This window comes from Panthera tigris, chromosome F3 (genome assembly GCF_018350195.1).
Source record: "Panthera tigris isolate Pti1 chromosome F3, P.tigris_Pti1_mat1.1, whole genome shotgun sequence".
Lineage (NCBI taxonomy): Eukaryota > Metazoa > Chordata > Mammalia > Carnivora > Felidae > Panthera > Panthera tigris.
In genome coordinates, this window is record NC_056678.1 from 22,679,434 (window position 1) to 22,700,071 (window position 20,638).

The 20,638-nt window shown below is 37.5% G+C and overlaps 1 protein-coding gene across 1 annotated transcript in view; it reads right to left on the reverse strand.

Moving 5' to 3' along the window:
* The window catches only part of HMCN1 (hemicentin 1), a 464,244-nt gene that overhangs the window by 206,383 nt on the left and 237,223 nt on the right, over window positions 1-20,638 (reverse strand). The window contains exons 19-28 of the mRNA XM_015543796.2: window positions 20,459-20,603; window positions 17,282-17,394; window positions 15,416-15,575; window positions 14,644-14,812; window positions 10,973-11,100; window positions 8,542-8,814; window positions 6,159-6,254; window positions 3,749-3,943; window positions 2,325-2,455; window positions 2,012-2,159 (exon numbers count right to left, since the gene is read on the reverse strand). Coding sequence (XP_015399282.1) covers window positions 2,012-2,159; window positions 2,325-2,455; window positions 3,749-3,943; window positions 6,159-6,254; window positions 8,542-8,814; window positions 10,973-11,100; window positions 14,644-14,812; window positions 15,416-15,575; window positions 17,282-17,394; window positions 20,459-20,603 — 1,558 coding nt within the window. The remainder of the gene's footprint in view (window positions 1-2,011; window positions 2,160-2,324; window positions 2,456-3,748; window positions 3,944-6,158; window positions 6,255-8,541; window positions 8,815-10,972; window positions 11,101-14,643; window positions 14,813-15,415; window positions 15,576-17,281; window positions 17,395-20,458; window positions 20,604-20,638) is intronic.

Consider the following 20,638-nt stretch of genomic DNA (forward strand, 5'->3'; position numbering starts at 1 on the left):
TAGCAGGACAATTACCTGCAAGAATTATGGTTGATTAGAACTAATTCATTTTGAGGAGAAGTAAACCCATATGCAAAAAGAGTTTGGAATATAAGTGAGCCGTGAAGCTCATAAAATGCAATTTACTACTGCTGTACATTTTAGAAAATGAATGACATAATGAATATTAATCTTATAAGGTTCAAAACTGACATATTACAACATAGTGCTATTTAATGTATATTACCCTTGTTTCTTTTAAAGGGCCCCTAGGCTACACCTGGATAGGGGACATACTATGAAAAATACTATGCTAGTTTTTATTCTCAGAATTATCAAAATATTGAAGAATTCCTGTACACTTCCTGGACTTTGAAATCGTCTCCCTTCATATCATGTTAAGATGTTTGGTCTTCATCTTCAGAGCAGTGACCAGCCACCAAAGTAGCTCTCTCGATAGAGAAGGGGTGTGATCAGATTTGTGTTCGGAGATCACATTGGCTAGGGAATGAAGACTGGATTTCAGCGGCAAAGAGTGGAGGAAGCGGAGCAGTTCAGAGGCTACTTTAATTCGGCTTATAAATGATGATACTTTCACAGTTAAAAATGAAAGGAAGTAGATAGTTTAATTGGATTAGGAAGTAGACTTAACAGGATGTAGGTAGATTTATTAAGTTGGGGAGGAGGAGGGAGAAAGGATGAGTGCCAGGTTCTAGCAGAGGCAAGCTGGCGGATGGGGGTGCTGTGATGGGCATAGCTGTAGATGAGCAGAACAGATACTCATTGACCTTTCTGTTTGATATGCCACTAAGACATTCAAGACACTGTGGAGAAGACAAGATATATATTCTAAGATCCAGAGAAGTCTGAGCTGGAAATAAAAATTTGGGGAGTCATCAGCACATAGAATTTAAAGTAAATGAGTGCTGAGAGAAATAACAGCAATGAGACTAATGATAGGAAAGATTACTTAGTGTGTTTGTTATAGTCTGTGCTTACATATAAGGATAAATTTGGTAGAGGAAATGCAAAGTACTTCAGGCTCTGAGAAGACTAATGAGAGGGATTATTTTCATGCTAAAGCAGTTTAAAAATGGCAATTTGAATGCAGCATCATTCCCAGACTTCATTTCCACCCCAGACTGACAAACATATGCCCATTTTGATGAACAAAACACTGAAAAGGGAGGAATTCATTTTATCACAAAGTAAACTTTAACTGGAAAATACAATTTCACAAGCTAAAATTACAAAACTTTAAATTTATGATTACCATTAAAATTTTATAAATGCCTCATAACCCAATTTATATCCCAATTCCTCTACCCGCACTCAGAATTTTCCCCTCTCAATTAGAATCAGGGCAGAGATGATTTAGTTATGAGTTAATTAGAATGCAGGGAAAGGAGCATTTGCTATCTCCTCCAGTTCCAGTTACAACCTAGCAGCTTCGGATGTCGACGACATTAATGAGTTTTACTCTGCATCGTCCTGTATAGTTATTTCCCAGAGAATTTCCTGCCTGCCTAGCAGGAGAAATTGACAAGAGCAGTAATTTACTATTTTATGTGTAATACAGTACCAGACATCCACAGACATCTCTGTATGATAATCAATAGCTTAAAACATTCTATAGCATATGACTCTGGTTAACCAAATCAAAGACAAAATAATGGCAGACCAAAACAAATTACATTTCTCTTATCAATTTCTTTCTAATCTCTTTGCTCTTTCACACTGTCAGCTCCATCCAATTATAAGAAATGCATCTGAAAACTGTAGTATTTTTTTAAGTTTATTTATTTACTTTGAGCGAGAGACAGCGAGCACAAGCAAGGGAGGGGCAGAGAGAGAAGGAAAGAGAGAATCTTAAGCTGGCTTGGCACTATCAGCGCAGAGCCCAGTGCACAACTCGAACTCATGAACCGTGAGATCATGACCTGAGCCAAAAGCAAGAGTCAGACTCTTAACCCACTGAGCCACCCAGGTGTTCCTGAAAACTGTAGTTTTTTTAAAAGACCATTTCCCTTACCTAGCACATCGATGTTAAAATCCTTCTGAGAAGTGCCTGCAATATTAACTGCTTTGCAGGAATATCTTCCTGCATCCTCTGGAGTGGCTCTAAAGAGCTTTAATATCTTTCCATTGTTCGTGATCTGAATACTGCTGCTTTCAGTCACCTTCAAAGGCCAAAATGGTCAGTGTTATTTCCAATCCTAATACAAATGCATAATTAAGAATTGATGTAAAAGTTTTATATCACTATTAATGAGAAAGTCACATCTGAATGGTTTATTTCAGAGACGGATGCAATGAGTTATGCATATTTTGATGTCTTCATTTACCTGGACGTCATCTTTGTACCACATAATGACAGGAGAAGGAGTACCTTCAACTTCACAAAAGAGATTGGCCAGGTGATTGACCAACACAGATACATTTGTTACTTGTTCTTTATCTTTAATTACTGGAGGAACTGCAAAAAGAGAGAAGCCATGGCTAGACAATTTTATAACAAATATTATTTATAAAGTTTCTTTACACAGGCCTTTAGAAAGCAAATTCTGAGATACGTGATAGCTAAGAAAGGCTGGTCATAATTTAAGCACATGCCTTAACATAAAGTGAAATATCTCAACCAATATATAGTAACCCTTATTAAATTTTTACTCTGTCAGTTCAGAGTTTTATAGTGAAGATAAAACTTAGGATACATTTAGGGAAAACCTAGTTAGTCCACATACCACTGAAAATGCAAACTGCTAGGGTCTTAATGAAGTCATGTGGGACTCACTACTTCGCTGATGGAAGTGTATACTGCCCCATGTCTATGAAAGCCAATATCCATGAAATTGCTACGTATGTATGTATTCTAGAGACAGTGTGTGAGCAGGGGAGAGAGGCCAAGGGGGGGGGGCAGGAGAGAGAGAGAGAGAGGGAGGGAGAGAGAGAGAGAGAGAGAGAGAGAGAGAGAGAGAGAATCTCAAGCAGTTTCCATGTGGAGCCTAATGCAAGGCTTGATCCCATGACCCTGGTATCATGATCAGAGTTGAAATCAAGAGTTAGACACTCAACTGACTGAGCCACTCAGATGGGTCAATGAAATTTTAAAATGAACATAACTTGTGACTGCTGCAAAATGACAAATGTACAAGTATTTCAGTGAAGTGCTACTTATACTAACAAACAATTGGTTGCACCTATATGTTCATCATTAATAGATGAAGGTTAAGGAAATCATGGCACAGTCATATGGTGGGATGCTATGTAGATATAAATAAGGGTTAGGAATATTGAATAATCCCCAAGATAGATATGTTAGTAAAATAGACAAGTGTAGAGCCATGTATACAGTATTCTCCTATATGTTTACCTTTTTATACAAAAAAAAAAAACAGAGAATAAAATATATATTCATATTTTGTTATGCATAAAATATCTCTGGGAAAATACACACACACACACACATACTCATACATGCATACAAAGCTAATAAATTTCTTTGCCCCTAGGGAGGATAAGTAGATAGCTTAGGCCATGAGGCTTCTGACTATTCTACCATTTGAATTTTGAATAAAGTCACAATAAAAAAATGTCATGAAATTTTAAATCAATCCATCAATCAATTAATCAGTGCAATCAGATTTTCAGTTTTCTGTTTGATAACATTCTATTCACATTAATATTAAATAATAATACGTTAAGAGAATAACATATATAAGAATTTGAAAATGTCACATATTCAATTGTATGATTTTTCTATGTTTACCATGGACTTTGAGGTTATATTTTTTTTCTGTGGTTCCAGCTTCATTGACTGCCACACAGATGTACTCCCCACTGTCAAAGGGTGTAACAGAAGCAATGACCAACAATGCACCATCTTCCAAGATAGAAATCCCAGGCTCTCTGCCTGTCAGCTCTCTACCATTCCATATCCATTTGATGGTTGGTTTGGGGGTACCTAAATAAGAAAACAAAGCTTTGTGACATTTTAAATAAAATTAGGAATCATTACAACATATCAAATATATTTAGGAGAAATAAAAATTTTGTTATGACTATAATTTGTACACTAAGGCACTATGCTACTTTCAAGATATTTCTCCTGGCATGAAATAGCAAAGAGATTGGTATTTAAGGCCTCTAATTCCTGATCAGTCTTAAGAGACCTATGGTCTCTAGTGTAGAGTTTGAGCAAGTTGTTTATATCAAGATATTCAGAAGACAGTAAGCAAACCAAAACACTTTCTTGAGTAAGTTCATGATCACTAGTGGGGAAAAAAACTATATTAATCAAATGGGAGAGTTCAGGGATGAAAACAAATGAAGAACAGAAAGCAAGAGACTATCACAGGAATACAACATAAAAATTGCCCAACCAAATAGAATGCATAGATGATACCCAGAAGCGATGCTTTATAATTTCACATTTAAAAAAATTTAACCCACGAACCATGAGATCATGACCTGAGCTGAAGTCGGACACTTAACCAACTGAGCCACCCAGGCACCCCTAAAAATTTTTTTTTGATCTTTATTTTTTAGAAAGAGAGAGAGAAAGAGAGAGAGAGAGAGAGTGAGAGCGAGCTCAAGTGGAGGAGGAACAGAGAAAGAGGGAGGCACAGAATCCAAAACAGGCTCCAGGCTCCAAGCTGTCAGCACAGAGCCCAACACGGGGCTCAAACTCATGAAACATGAGTTCATGACCTGAACTGAAGTCGGATGCTTAACCAACTGAGCCACCCAGGCGCCCCTATAATTCACATTTTAAATAGGCCTGACATAGTAGAGATGAGCAATCTACTATCTACACATATCTGATGATCTCATGCTGCTAAACATAGGACAGTAGAACAATTCTTGACTTCTTATATTGAAAAGAAAGTTGGGAAAGCAGATAGGACTGATTTCCTAGATTTATTTATGACAAAAGGGTAAATGGAAGTGATGTGCTCATGAGTAAAACTGATAAAACCATTCTGAAGTACATAATTGAGCCCAAAGCACATATTGGTAATAGACAAACATTAATTCTGTATTAAGAATATATTTATTTAACAAACAAGGTATCAGGTACTATTCTAAGTACTTTTAAAATTTACTTAATATCTATAAAAATATAAAAAAGAACATTAAATTAATATGATTACACATTATTAATAATCTTACATTAATGGGTAATAAAAATATTAAAATAATGGCATATAATCCAAGACAAGAACAAAAGAATGGCAGAATCTATAAAATGTGTCATTAATGCTAAAGGACTTACAAAAGTAACTGTGAAAGTTGTATTTATGAGAAAAAATAAAACAAAAAGATTGGCCTATTTTGTTGTGCTGATAGTAAAAGGCTGACTGATGAGAAAGAGAAGGTGAACTGATGGTCTGCAGTTGTCTATGTTGCCAAAGAAAAAAGGCGTATAATCATTTCCTCATTTCTTTACATCCCGCTCATTCCTTTATGGGTTTCAGACTTAGTGGATATTTGTGAAGCTAAAAAATGAAAAACTAAATGAACAAGCAAAAGAAGTATTATCTTTAACTTCTAAATGGTAAATGGTAGACCAATCATGGCCAAGATGAAATTTGTTGCAAAAGATAATGATATGGTATCTAGCTACTTTATTATTTTTAAAAATTTTTAATGTTTATTTTTATTTTTGAAAGAGAGAGAGACAGAGTGCAAGCAAGGGAGGGGCAGAGAGAGAGTGAGACACAGAATCCAAAACAGGCTTCAGGCTCTGAGCTGTCAGCACAGAGTCCAATGTGGGGCTTGAACCCATGAACCATGAGATCATGACCTGAGCCAAAGTTGGACACTTAACCAACTGAGCCACCAAGACACTCCTCTGGCTCCCACATTTTAAAGACAAATCCTGTCAGAAGTAACAGGAAGTAGCATGAACTAAATGGGAAAGATACTAGATAAGACAAGTTTGGAATAACAGGTCCTTCCACTGAAGCAAATAAAGTATATGTTGGGGAAAAATACCTATTCAATGAGCTGTTATTTAAAAGAGAGATTAAAAAAATAAAACAAAAGAGGGATTGTCATTATGCCCAAATGTTATAGCAAGGGCCAACAAATGGATCTTTTTATAATGATGTTTTGGGTTCAATAGAGAAATCTGATATAACTTTATGCCAGTGCCCATATGTCCAAATACTACATACCTTTTGCAGGACATGGAAATGCAATGCGTTGGTTGGCCACTCTTTCTTGGAATGGAGTGTTATATGGAGGTTCTAGATCTTCCAGTGTAGGTGGTTCTATTAGAAACATAAATGCATTATCAGAGGCTTTCCTTAAGCAATATCAAACTCTCCTGAGGCATCATCAACCAACTACATTGGTGAACTGCTATCTTTCCGGATCCCTTTTTTAAATAGGACACAAATTTCTAGCTGCCAGACATTTCTACCTCAATGTGACCTAGGGATCTAAAACTCAAAATGTCCCCACTGTCCAAATGTATCATTTTGTGCTTCCCACAATTCTCTTGTGTTTCCTTTATTCCCTCAGTTAAGGTGTCATGCTTCATCCATTTTTCTTATGTTTCCCTCCCTTACTCCTGACCTCCACATCCAATCAATCATATAGTGCCATATGTTCATCACATATCTGTATCTTCCTCTATCTTTAAGGTCACTGCTGATTTCAAACCCTCACTCCTCTTGCCAAAATTACTTCAATAGACTTCTTACAGGAATCCTTTTTTTTCAAATGTGTTCCCCTTTGGATTCATAATCTACAGAGTCCTCAGAATACTCTCTCTGAACCGCAAATCTCATTTGGGCCTTCCCTGATGAAAATCATTACTTGTATTCATTTTACCTGCAGGATAAAGTTTCACACCTGTTCTTCCTTCAGTACACCCTATCAGTGAATCCAATCTCCCTGAACACCCTCACTATCCATGAAGAAATTTGGGAGTCTTTCTTGAGTCCTCTATCTCCTTCACTCCCTATATCCAATCGGTCACCATCCCTGATGATTTCCTCTTCTAATTATTTTTTGAGTCCACTGGCTTCTTTCCCCCAGTCCAGCTACCATCATCTTTTGCCTGAGCTACTTCTGTAGTCCCCAGCTGCTTCTCGTCACCTTCTCTAGACAAACCATTCTCTCCCCCAAGGAGTGATCTTTTAAAATCCACACCCGACACATCATTTCCCACTAACAAGCCCTCTGAATCTTTTCACTGCATACAAAATAAAGTCTAAACTCCATAATCTAGGTTCCTAGATCTTGGATAATCTGGCCCATGACTGTGTGTCCAGCTTTACCACATATCACTCAACACTCAGTCTGAAATGGGCCATCTGGCCTTTACTGATTGATGTATTGATTTATGACAGTATATCCAAAATGTCGTATTTCCTCTTCTTCACATTCGACATCCTTCTCCTAGAAGGCTCTCACCACTCCACCCCACCCCACTGTATCTTTGCCCATCACCTAATAAGCTTCTACTCCTTCTTCAAATCTCAACTTGCATGCCCCAATCCTTGAAAGCCTTCTTTGATTTGTCTTTCTTTAAAAACTCTTATAGATCTACCATTTCATGACAGCATTAACCAATTTTTGTGCATGAGATTATCTTTTAAATGTCTATCTTTCCCATTGAACCATAAACATAAGCACTCAATAAAGTCTGCTGAATCAATGGGTGAACTGGATAAGCTCTCCACCAGTGTGCTAGCCATCCATCCCAAATGGCAATGGGGCAGTTATGAAGTACTAAGTACTATGCTAAATACAATACCTCCTTATCTTTCCTTCTTGCCTTTCCACTATCATTCTCTCTGCCAGGAATGCTCTTCCCCTTAATTTCCATATGGCTGGTTCTCCCTAGTCAACAGATCTCACTCCTCAGAGAAGTTCTACCTGACAATGCATCTAAAGTAGTCAATTGCTGGGAGCATCACCCTATTCTAATTTTCTACTTAGCACTTCTCACTATCTGTATGTCTTGCTTATTTGCTTGCTTTCTGCCGACGCACAGTAGAACAGCTTATGACAGCTGGTGCTTTGCTTTTCTCACTACTTTCTCCTCATTGCCTACGATATGACAGACACCTGGCAGGAGCTTGATAAATATTTGTTGTTTGAAGGAATAAATATTTATCTTTAAAGCCTCAACACAAAGCCAACATCATTAGGGGAAACAGCAGATCTAGATTTTTAGGGATCAACATTGAGTGCATGCTAACAGGATGAGGTGAAATCCTACTCCAACTCACTCTGTTCACAATTTCTCCCAAACCAAAAATAGTGGGTGGGGTACTTATCTAGGATTGTTTCCATTACTGACATCATCCATGGCAACTTCATTTTCAAAAATAAACATACAAAAATGGATGCAGGTTTAGTAACAGTATGGTTTCACTTCTTTCTAGAATGGTTCTCCTTTCAAAGTTAACTCGAGTCATAAAAGGTATAGAAATCTTCCAAAAGTGATCCACGACTCTCCAAGATTATATATTTTGTATAGACTCCAGGGGTTTTTCCCCACTCCCCACCCCCACCATACTTATATTTTCTTATGCCCCAAATCACCTTGGACATGTAGGGTTATTTCCGATTCATCACTGCCTGCTATGTTAGTAGCAACACATGTGTATATGCCGGCGTCAGAGAGCATGGCTTGGTTGATGCTTAAAGTTCCATCTGAACTGCTAATATGCTGCCCTCCATCAACCAGCATGGCACTTCCACCTTTAAACCAGGTGATTACAGGAAGAGGTGTCCCTTGAGCATTGCACGGAATGTCCACTCTTTGACCAACTTGGACTTTGATTAGTTTAGGGCCACGCTGTATCTTTGGAGGAACTAGAAACAAATGAGGATTAATAATCCAATTAAAAATGCTTTTAATGTTTATTTATTTTTTGAGAGAGAGAGAGAGAGAGAGAGAAGGGGAAGAGCAGAGAGAGGGAGACACAGAACCTGAAGCAGGCTCCAGGCTCCAAGCTATCAGCACAGCTCGACATGTGGCCCGAACCCATGAACCCCGAGACCATGACCTGATCATGACTCGAGCCCAAGTCTGACGCTCAACTGACTGAGCCACCCAGGTGCCCCTATAATCCAATTTTAAACAAATTCTTTCCTTTTCTCACTTTAAATGAGAACTCTTTACCAAGAGGCAGAATGAAAAAGTGGAACGATCTCAGGATTTGGACCCAGGCTCAGGCCACTTACTAGCTGTGTGATCTAGAGCAAGTCAGTAAATTTCCTGAGGCTTGTTTCCTTAATAATCCAGGCCAAATAACCTAATCAATACCAGTACACTGCAAGGATTATGGGAAATAATAAATCTGAAACCCCTCATGCCAGACTTGAGGAAAAAGCAAGTATTTAAAAATGTTAGGTTTCCTTTAATTTATAAATAACTTGAAGTTTAAAACTCCCTCAAAAGGCAATCTAGATGATTTCTATAATTTAAGAAAGTAAAAGAAAAAGCATTTCTCTTCAGGTACTCCTACTTTTTGTTCTCTTTGTGGAAGGTTTAGCCAGATAGGAAGAAAAGTTTCTCATTTAAAAAACAAAAAAAGTTTTTCATAAAAGCCTTTGCTAATTTCAGAGAAGAACATCAAAACCGAGTCTCTATTTCTTGTCTTTACAGTGCCTTCCTTCAGAAATTTAAATGAGATCATTTATCAGAAACATTGCCAATATTCATGCAAATAGGGAAACAGTTGACTTTAAGCAGGGAGAGATAAGGACCCTCAGGGAGACAGGCTGTATAGCTTCAGCCGGGAGGCTGAGAAAGCGACAGCAGCAGCAGTTTGGGAAAAAAGAGGATGAGACGAACCTGTTCCAGACCTCCCTGAGCTAGGTGCCAAGCATGAAGTCTCACAAACATTCTGATAAGGTCCCAATAAAAGTCAGGGACAGAAATCTTCAGCAGCTACCTGGTCAGGACCCCTCTCACTCTTGAGAGCTTTATATTTGCCCTCCATAAACTCTATCACTTTGCTCACTCTCTGTTGTCCCCGAGATTCATTCTTTGACTCCGTGAGACAAGGACCAGCGTGTCTCCCACCCCCCTGTAACAACTGGCTTCCATGTACATGCGTTACACACTGTAGAATCAAGTTGACTTACATTATACAATAAATGTTCTAGTTATACAATTAGAATTTACATCCCTCAAAAGCCCCATTCCTCTGTCCTTTTTTTGTTAACTTAATATTTAACCAATACATTGTAAAGGTTGTCACTTATGATAACCTTATAATTTTGTTAGGATTGTTATCATCATTTTATGAAAGAGAAAACTAAAGAGAGGTTACGTAATATGCCCAAGATAACCTAGAGTTTGTAAATTACAGAATTCTATCTCAAATCCCATGGTTAACAGGATGCTATTACAGTGATTGATCTGACAATGAAATCAGATCAATACCATGTAAGAAAATATTTTTCTGATATTTGAATACCTGGCCTACCTATACAAATGCGTGATAGAGTATATATGCAGTAAGCATGTGTTGAATAAACAAATATTTGGACAGACCATGGTAAATTGAGGTAATCAAACAGATTAACTAGAAAGTTTTTAAAAAGTTAGAGTCCCAGGAAGCAGAATGTTTTCAGTTGCTGAGTTCTTTGAATATTGAAAATGACCATATAAATACTAGTAAATTCTTCTTTGATAACTCACATTCACTTCTAAAAAGCCATAAGTCTAAACACATTTTTTTTTACTGTGTATTAATAGTCGCCATAAGTGACTGTGGACATTCAGTAAAATTGAGAACCAAACCTTTAATACTGTTCATTTGAGGAAACGGGGGAAAGTTGTTTACAAGTGGCAGATAAACTTTCCAGAGTAAATGAAAGAAAATGACAAGTCTCCAATTTTAGAAAAATTTTCTCTAATTACTCTATAAACAATCTGGAGATTAACTATCAAAGAAACTGGTATGATGAGTTTCCCTGTGGCCTGTACAAAGATATTACATGCCCTCATTTCAAAACTCACCATGGACATTTAATTTAACAGACTGAGTCACGTTCCCAGCAATATTTGTGGCAACGCAAAGATACATCCCACTATCTGAAACACGGGTCTCAATGATCTTCATTGAACCAGAAGGAAGGAATGTGTGCCTGAAAGAAAGAAACCACATGGTAGACCATAGAACATGAGAATTTAAATATCCGCCTTGCAGCTGCCCCTCAGTATGAAATCATTACTCTGCAAGCAGTTTTTGAAACCATTCTCCCACCTGTATTTCTATGTACTTTAAAACTCAGGGATTTTCACAATTTTATTATGGATTTTGTATGATATTCTTGCAAACACAAAACGTGATTTTTTTTTTACCATTAGATCTAACCTAATGGTCTCAAATCATCCCAAAACTGTATATCTCTCTGCTTTATTAACTTGTAATTATAAAAAGCCAATATATATTTTAGTAAATTTCAGCTATATTTTGAATTTTATTATTTTTTCTGCAATGCTTCATTAAAAAATTTAGTGTGTTAAAGGCAAAAGAAGGTACATATGTAATTCTCAAAAATATATTGAATATATTTTTCCTACAGAACAATAATGTAGTTGGGTGAACTAAATCTACATATAAAAACGTTATGATGTTTATTGTATTGAAATAGCTTTAAGGGGAGAAGGCCAGATAGACCTACTCAAAGTGTTCTACTGGCCCAGAGACAGAAAAACGAATAAATAGTTAAGGACAGAATTCTCCCCCAAAGAAATAAGCACATAGGAGAATCCAACATGTAACATATAATAATAGAGCTGATATCACAAAGATCAAGGAAAGGATTGATAATTCAAAAATGACGGGCAACTGGTTCTCCACATGGGAAAAATAAATTAAAAAAAAATACAGCACTACCTAACACTAGACACAACATAAAAATTCAGATGTATTAAAGTCAAAAATGTGAAAAAACAAACTTAAAATATTAGAATAAAACTCTGGAAGATATGTACATATTCTTCATAAAGTACAAATCTTTTTTTAAGTTTATTTATTAGCTTTGAGAGAGAGAGAGAGAGAGAGAGTGGGAGAGACAGACAGAGAGGGGAGAGAGAGAGAAAACCCCAAGCAGGCTCCTCACTGTCAGCACAGAGCTTGATGCGGGGCTCGAACTCATGAACCATGAGATCATGACCGGGGCTGAAGTCAGACGCTTACCTGACTGAGCCACCCAAGTGCCCTAGAGGGAGTAGAGTAATTTAATGCAAAGAACCACTAGACCATGGTGTTGGAAAAATTTTAAATTGAAGTCGAGTCAGATGCTTAAGTGACTGAGCCACCCAGGCACCCCAGAAAGTACAAATCTTAAAAACAATAGATTAATACAGTGAGTTACATAAAAAATGTAAAATTCTATGCAGACATCATACATTAAAAGTCTCACAGTGGTCTGAGAAAATATATTTTCAACACATACAACAGACAAAGGATTGTTATTAAGAATACAGACCAAATTTCTACATTCAACAAGAAAAAGATAAACCAGTCATCATAAATCTGTGCAGCAGGTCTGAAAAGGCAAGTCACAGATGAAACAGATGGCCGACAAAAAAGTAAAATCAGTTTTGGTTCCCTGGCAGTCAGTCACATGAAAACTAAGAGTTGCAAGATACCATTTCACACCCATCTAACCAACAAACATGTTTAAGTCCATAAACACCATGCATTGATTATAATGGGGAAATAGGTGCACTTATATGCTCATGGTAGAAAGGTAAATCATTACTGCCTCTTTGGACAGCAATTTAGCACTGTCTACAAAGCTGAAAGTAGGAATTCATTCTGACCAGAAACTTTAGTTCTGGGCCAACCCTAAAGAAACTCATGCATGTGTATATGAAGAGACATGTATAAAGATATTCACTCAAGAGCCTTGTTTATAAAATAAAAAAACTAAAACCAAACCAAACCAAAACAAGCAAAACCCTGAATGTCTGTACACTAGGAAATGTACAAACAAAATGCAGAATATGTATACGGTAGTTAAAAATGAATAAAGCAGGGCGCCTGGGTGGCTCAGTCAGTTGAGCGTCCGACTTCAGCTCAGGTCATGATCTCATGGCTCATGAGTTCAAGCCCTGCATCGGGCTCTGTGCTGCCAGCTCAGAGCCTGGAACCTGCTTCAGATTCTGGGTCTCCCTCTCTCTTTGCCCCTCCCCTGCTTGCGCTCTGTCTCTCTCTGAAAAATAAACATTAAGAAGAAAATTTTAAAAATGAATAAAGCAAATCTCTATGTATAAAAATGAGTAAATATCGACTTAATAAAGCAAGCAGTAGAATAATAATATATAATATGTTACATGGCAAATTAAAAACAGACACATAAAATGAAATGAAAACTACAGGAAACACGATTCCATACTGTTTAAGAATGGGTGCATAGGATGCACATGAGATCTGTGCAGTATTTGCCCCCTGGGGAGGGAGAAAAGCGACTGGCGAGGAAAACAATGAAACTTCAAGTTTATCTATAACATGGTATTCCTTTCATTCAAAAATATCCCAAACACATATTTTTCAAAAAAATAGTAACATTATATAAAGTAGTTCTTAAATTATTTTTTATCTCCTCACCAGTGGATAGGGAAATGACAAGAGCACCATTTACAGCTTCATAACTATACACCAGTAAGTCCAACCGACATAGCTGGAAACTATAATTCTTATTCCACCAGTAACTTCTGGCATGACATTGAGTTAAAATAGTAATTGCTACTATTCCTTGAGAACTACAGACAGGAGATGTGGAATATACATTATCTTATATATGCCTTTCAGGTAAGTATTATGTCCATTTTATAAATAAGAAATCTAAGGTTCAGAGGGCCATTGAGAAAGGCGCCAAAAGTTTCAGGCAAGCTTTAAGTGGTGGAGGCAAATTTAAACTCATACCTGCATGGCGACAAAGGTAGTACTCTCAAAGGCTCTGGCATTCTGCTTTCCATGTCAATGGAATATATCAGATATATTGTCTCAGCAGGCCTTTATATGTACAAGGCTTTAATCACGAAGATTTTTACAAAAGCATCTAATGAGAGTCAAATCTTAAACATGAGAGTACTTACTGTGTTTTACTGCTCCTAAGGGATTAATGAGATTCTGTGTGCCCTATGCACTTGTGCTAATAGGTCTATATACAAATATGCTCTGTTTTAATAACTACCTTGTATATGCAGCCACGGGCAATTATGTCAAAGCTGGGTGTTAGCATTCCTGATATTAAAGAATGATTTAGGGGCACCTGGGTGGCTCTGTTGGTTAAGCATCTGACTTCGGCTCAGGTCATGATTTCATGGTTCGTGAGTTTAAGCCCCGTATTGGGCTCTCTGCTGTCAGCACAGAGCCTGCTTTGGATCATCTGTCCCCCTCTCTCTTTCTGCCCTTCCCCCATTTGCTCTCTATCTCTCTCAAAAATAAAATAAACATTAAAAGAAAGAGAGAAAGGAAGGAAGGGAGGGAGGGAGGGAGGAAGGAAGAAGGATAGACTTAGAAGGTAAAAATATTTTCTGTAGTCTCAGATGTATGTGTAAATTATCTCAAATTTAAATGTTATTTCTTGATACATTTGAAAACCTGAATAGGCACAACCTTCTGTCCCAAGAGACTGTGTTTGCTTGTGTCTGGTTCATCCCAGATCCCCTACCTTGGAGAGAATGGGGAGATGAGCTGCGTCTCTTTGGCCCAGGTGATGATGGGTGGGGGTAAGCTCTTCACTTCACATGGAAGTGTCACGTCTTCTCCTGCAAGGGCGGAAATCTCAGCAGGCTCATCCTGGGACAGTCCTCGTTGGTCTCCAATCACTCTGGGCCTTACTAAAATAAACGCACATTTTGGAAGGGAAATAGTACGTTGAAAACATTTCACTTACATTCAAATGTGGACTACTAATACTCTTTACAAATTTACAAGAAGATGCTGTCTATGCCGAAGCTTTGGTACCTATCTAAAACTTTCCGTTAACACATTTACGGTGAGAGCTGAAAGGAAAAGGACCAGAAAGTTTCCCTTCTTCACCCTTCCTTTCAGAACATTGTGACGAGGTCAGCTGAAATGCCCTTTTAGAGTCTGCCATCTATGAAAGTAAACCCTCAAGGCAGAAGTGCAAACTGAGACACAGCTGAGGTTTAGCTTTGCCAGGAGTTGGAACTAACTGGTGTTTCTAAAGCAGACTGGGTACATACGATAAGCATACTCCTTGGGAAAACACCATAACATTATCCCGAATGGCTGTACAATTACTCTCCCTTTAAATCAGAATCTAAATAGAGAAGATGTTCATTGGCAGTAAAAATGTGTTTTTGTCAATGCGGTTCACTTTAGGAGTACAGCCCCCGGTAATATGATTTGGGAGAGAAATGTGAGTTTTGGCACTGGTAGAGAGTGTCAAAGAAAAACATTCCCCCAGGGGCTCTCACCATAGACGGTCAGCTGCACTTTCCTCTTGGCGTAGCCAGCTGCATTGGTAGCGGTGCAGATATACTCCCCGCTCTCTTCACCCCCCGGGGACACCACATACAAACTTCCATCAGCCCCTGCGGAAAACTTAGCGCTGCTGGTGGAAATCAACTCGCCTTTCTGCAAAACACAACAAAGAGCAAAGTGTTTTCTTTAAGATAATAAAGGAGTGACTTAATGTCTGGAAAAGGAAGAGAGGAAGGGGAAAAAAATCTCCAAAGGGGAAAATCCTAGATTAAAAAAAAATGCTAATTTGAAGAAAGGTAATTTTAAGAAAAATTAAGCAAATAAAGCAAAGGTGATATTTCTTCATACTGAACCATGTCTCCTTTGTTCCAGAGCTTCTTAAAACTGGAGGGAATAATGGTAATACTAACCGATGGGGCAGTGCTTATGCAAAGTCACACACTGTTCTGAGTACTTCAAATGAATTAGCTATCTTAAAGCTCAAAAGGGTCATATGAGTAGGAACTACCACAAGTCCCATTTTACAGCTGAAAGTATTAAAGCTTGGGGATGAAGTGGAGTAACTTGCCCAACGTCACAGTTTCTCAGTGGTGGAGCTGGGACTTGAACTCCAGCAGTCAGGATCTGGAGCCCAACTCTTAACCTCTGTGCTTTCTCACAACACAAAGGCCACCCTGGAAAGTTTCATTCTTATGTTTTCCTAAAATGCATTAAACTCATACTCAGTCCTAGACACTGTGCAGTTTGGGGATAAGCTTCACCACTGTATTTTTGTGTCCAGAGAGCAGAAATCTTCACCTTTTTAATTAATTTACAGATGTCAACACCAACTTCTTTATATTTCAGAGCTTTTTAGATATATAAAGTTAGATAGTATGGTAAAATACTTTGGTTGTAGCACAAACAATTATACAAAGGTCTCATTTTGTTATTATACAGTCATTTTATACTACTTATATCTGCCATATTTAAATTAATTTACAGGAAATATGCTATCCTCATGACTGTTCAAAGATGAAAAGGACCTCCTCAGGGAGTGGTTTTTTCCTCACTGCAAGAGTACAAGTAAAAGCTGGACAACTTCATGATAGGGATGTAGAGGAGAATAAATGACTTCGTAGAGGTCTTATCTTGGCTTCCTAAAAGAAGAGAGTCTGAGACAAAGATATGGGGGCAAGAAGTTTACTTGGAAAGTAGTCCCCAGATGCTTGAGCAGGTGAGTGGGAGAGTGAGGCATAGAAGGAAGGAAAGCTAAAAAGGGTTTCAGTGCTCTGGTTTCCTCTGTGGTTAGGTTGATAAGCTTCTGGTGCCAGGGATCCTCTGAGAAGCTATATAGAAGCAGGCCAGAAGTATTCTTCTGATGGATGAGAAGCAGGACATTCGTATAGGACACCTGCCCCCCACAGGTGTTAATGTCCCTATGCTTCCTGGCCACCTGATAGCAGGCTAAGTGGCCTTGTGGGGCTTTGGAGAAAGCCCCGAGTCCAGAAACCAGAGAGGGGTACACATGAAGTGGGACTCTGGCAGAATGCACGGAGCTGTCCACCAGAGCTGCGCTGAATTCAAAAGAGCTGAAGGGATGTGGCAAGGGGTAAGAAAGGATCTGCTACAACATGTAAAGTGCTAAGAAAAGCTCCTGGTGCTATATTACAGTCCACTGTTGTGTTCTTAACGTTACTCAAGCCTTAGGTAGGTGATTACACTAAGGACATTTTGAGGTCCCTTCCAAGTGGTAGGAGTGCATGGGTTTTCCTTTTTATAAAGTTCTGTGGTACAGTCAAGTCCCATGTATGACCAAAAATATTCAAATAATGTTATAACCCATGACATTGGCAAACACCACCAGATGGGCCATTTACCTTGGACCAAATGATAGATGGCTTGGGATTTCCACTTGCTTTGCACGGCAAAGTTACTGGAATGCCTTCAATTGTGCTGAGTACCTGCCGCCCATGCTGAATGGTTGGCAGAACTGAAAAAGGAAGCAATATTTAGAATGTGAGCATCTGTCTTTCCATGTAGCCTCATTTGTTTCAAGTTGTACATTTTCAGGATACACTGCATATTTGTAAAAACTAGCTGAGACTCAACATTTTCTGATAGAAATGTAGGGTACCTTGTAAGGCAGTGTAATAAAGTAAATATAGTAGCTATAATCTGAAGAATTTAATGAAAACTTAAAATCAAGTAGTAAATTATGCTTAGTAAGTTGACTTTCCTAACAAAAATAAGACTGAATAAAATCCATGCTTTCCTGGAAACTCAAGGTTGAATTACATCCTAAGACTTACATATTTAACACATACCTTTCATCATTGTCCATCACCCATTAAGCTGCAGTGAGCTGACTTAAGCCCACTGCCAGAAAAGTAGACTGTTTTAGCCACTATACATTAAATGTCTGTTTACAAGAGCTACTTAGCGAGCTACTAAATTTAACCTAGAAAAAAAGGATTTGTTTTCTTAAAAGAAATTCAACAATAAAACTTGCAAGGCCTTAGGAGTTTACATTTAAGGCTAAAATACAGGATTCTAAGTCAATAGTTTTCACTAAGAGGAAAAACATACCTTTTGGCTTTAGAAAGCAACTGAAGAATTAACATTATATGAGCAGAAGCAAAAGGAAAAGGAAGACTGTTAATTATTCCATTCTGTGTATATCTCAATTAATCACAAGCAACTAGCATATGAAAAAAGACCAATACTCAATGTTCTCAAAATAATGAATTTGATTAAAGAAGCTCCCACACATGAAAGTTCTTAACATAGAGTAAGGAACACAATAAACTCCCTATATACACCAGGCATTTCCTTTCCTTCCCCTGGAAAGATGTGACTGGAACTGCTTCCTAGAGCTCAAGCACTCACCGTGTCTCTTGCCTTTGAGTCAAATTTCTCTAGAATTATCACAGGTACCCTGGAGGAGTTTGACAGAACAAGAGATACCAGAGACCTCAGTACAAAAACTTCCCTGAAAGGCTGAGATTAGCTTTGCTACATACTCATATTTTCTAAGGCTGGGCTTATTCTTAAAATAATTTCTTCTTAAGAAAAAATGGTAACAAATTACCAGATACTCTCTATGTCAGGTTACTCTCTAAAGCAAGAAATTTAATTTCCAGAATCATCATGGAAGAGTCAAATCTAAACTATACTGTAATTTTGTGGCAACATGGAATAAGCCATTTTCTTACATGCATATTGACTTGGACAGCTATAAAGGAAAGTGATAAATTTAGGCATTTTCAAATCTGATGACATTTGACCATGGAAGAGCTATTTCTTTCCAGATTGTCAACCTATATAAATCAAGATGACAGTTAAATGGCTTGCCATTTTAATTTGTATTTATATTTGCATGCATTAATTCATCCTCATAAGAAGTGGTCACTGAGAGCTTCTAACGACTATTCTTCAAAGTGGAGAGGTCTAGTAATGAAAGAATATGGACATAAATAAATACGGACGTAAGGAGAACCTGGCATATTGCATCACATCCAACTCAAAAACTAATCTGTCAGATAAATGGTTACTGGGTTCCTGTCAGATGTCTGGGTTGTTTTTTCCTTTTAACCTTAGTAACTAAATCAGTTACTCATTTTGGACTAAGATAGATGAAACGATGTTGCAAAGTGATGTTTTTAACTTTTAATTGTCAAACATTTATTGCATCACAATAAACCACATCATTGGTTTGTCTATCTCCTCACTCCTCCGATTTGGCAGACATCACAGCTAATCATGTTACTCTTTTACTCAAGTAGAAATTTGCCTCAGAATCCTTCTCAATACAGTATTGAATGGAGGTGACATGATTATATCTCTATACTAAATTCTCAAACCAGTCCATAAGCACCCTCCAGGAAATCTGTGGGCTGATTTTCTCTAAAAATCGTTAAGTACAACTAAAAATATATTCAATCTGGCATTATGTGTTTACTCTTTTAGACTATAATTTAGTGTTACTTTAATATTTCTTTAAAATAATACTTCTTCAAGAATATCTCATGTGATGTTGGTAGAGGCTGGTATAAGACTGGCTGGTATAAGAGGCAGAAGAGGCTATTTTTTTAAAAGATTTTTTTTTTATTTTTATGTAATCTCCACACCCAACATGGGGCTTGAATTCACAATCCTGAGACCAAGAGTCGCATGCTTTACTGACTGAGCCATCCAGGCGCCACAGAAGAGGCTATTTACAAGAGAAGCAGACATAAAAAAAAAAAAAAAAAAAAAAAAAAAAAGATGGTCTATATCCACTGACAATTTCAATAGACCAAACAAAATGTGGAAATTACCGGATTCTCCAACTCATGTCCTTATAAAGGGATGAATTTGCTAAAAATAAATGTTCTACGCTACTTTCATTTCTATATATGGAACTATTTTTTAATACCATACTTTAAAAAAACAACGTTGCAATACACAAAAAAATTTATGAAAATTTCTTAAACTATGAAGTTGTCAGTTATTTATTGACATGTAAAAAGTCCGTGACTGTTAGTTATGAATGGAAAAAGATGGCTTTTGGATTTTCTTATTTGTGAACTTTTAAGTTATCTAACACGCAAAAAGATTGTTTGGAGCACATGAGGTGGCCTTTAGAAAAGTTTAGGTCATTTCTAGCTAACACACAAAGGGGTCATTAGTAAGGACATGGTTATTGCACAATCCAAAAAGAAAAGGCAATTTGGATGGAATAATAAGTTCGGCTTGCCTGAAATTAAAATGTATTTTTAAACATAACTTTTTGAGAACTGAGTTCACTTTTATCAATTAAGAAATCACTTACAAAAGCCCTTGGCCAGACTCAGCTGGTGACTCCCAATAAAGCCTTGTTGTGTATGTAGAAAAAGGAATTCTGGAAACACCCTTAACAATGTACACAGTGTTCAAGAAATAAGGCTTTTTGTTAAAAATAACAATTAGGAAAAAAATCTGCTTCTCACAACCAGAAGACAGAGTTAGTTGGTTTAAAGACACAAACCTAGCTTTGAACACGGTTTGGAAAGAATTACAATGGGTGCGTCTCTTACCATGCACATCCACGGTGGTGGTTTTATTAATGGTTCCAGCAACATTACTGGCCACACAAGTATATCTGCCTCCATCCTGAAGGCGAACTCTCTCAATGTGGAGACTCCCATCACTGCGTACAGTGATGTAAGGATTTTGGACCAACTTAAAGAAAAAGAAGTCATATTTAATTTAAAAGA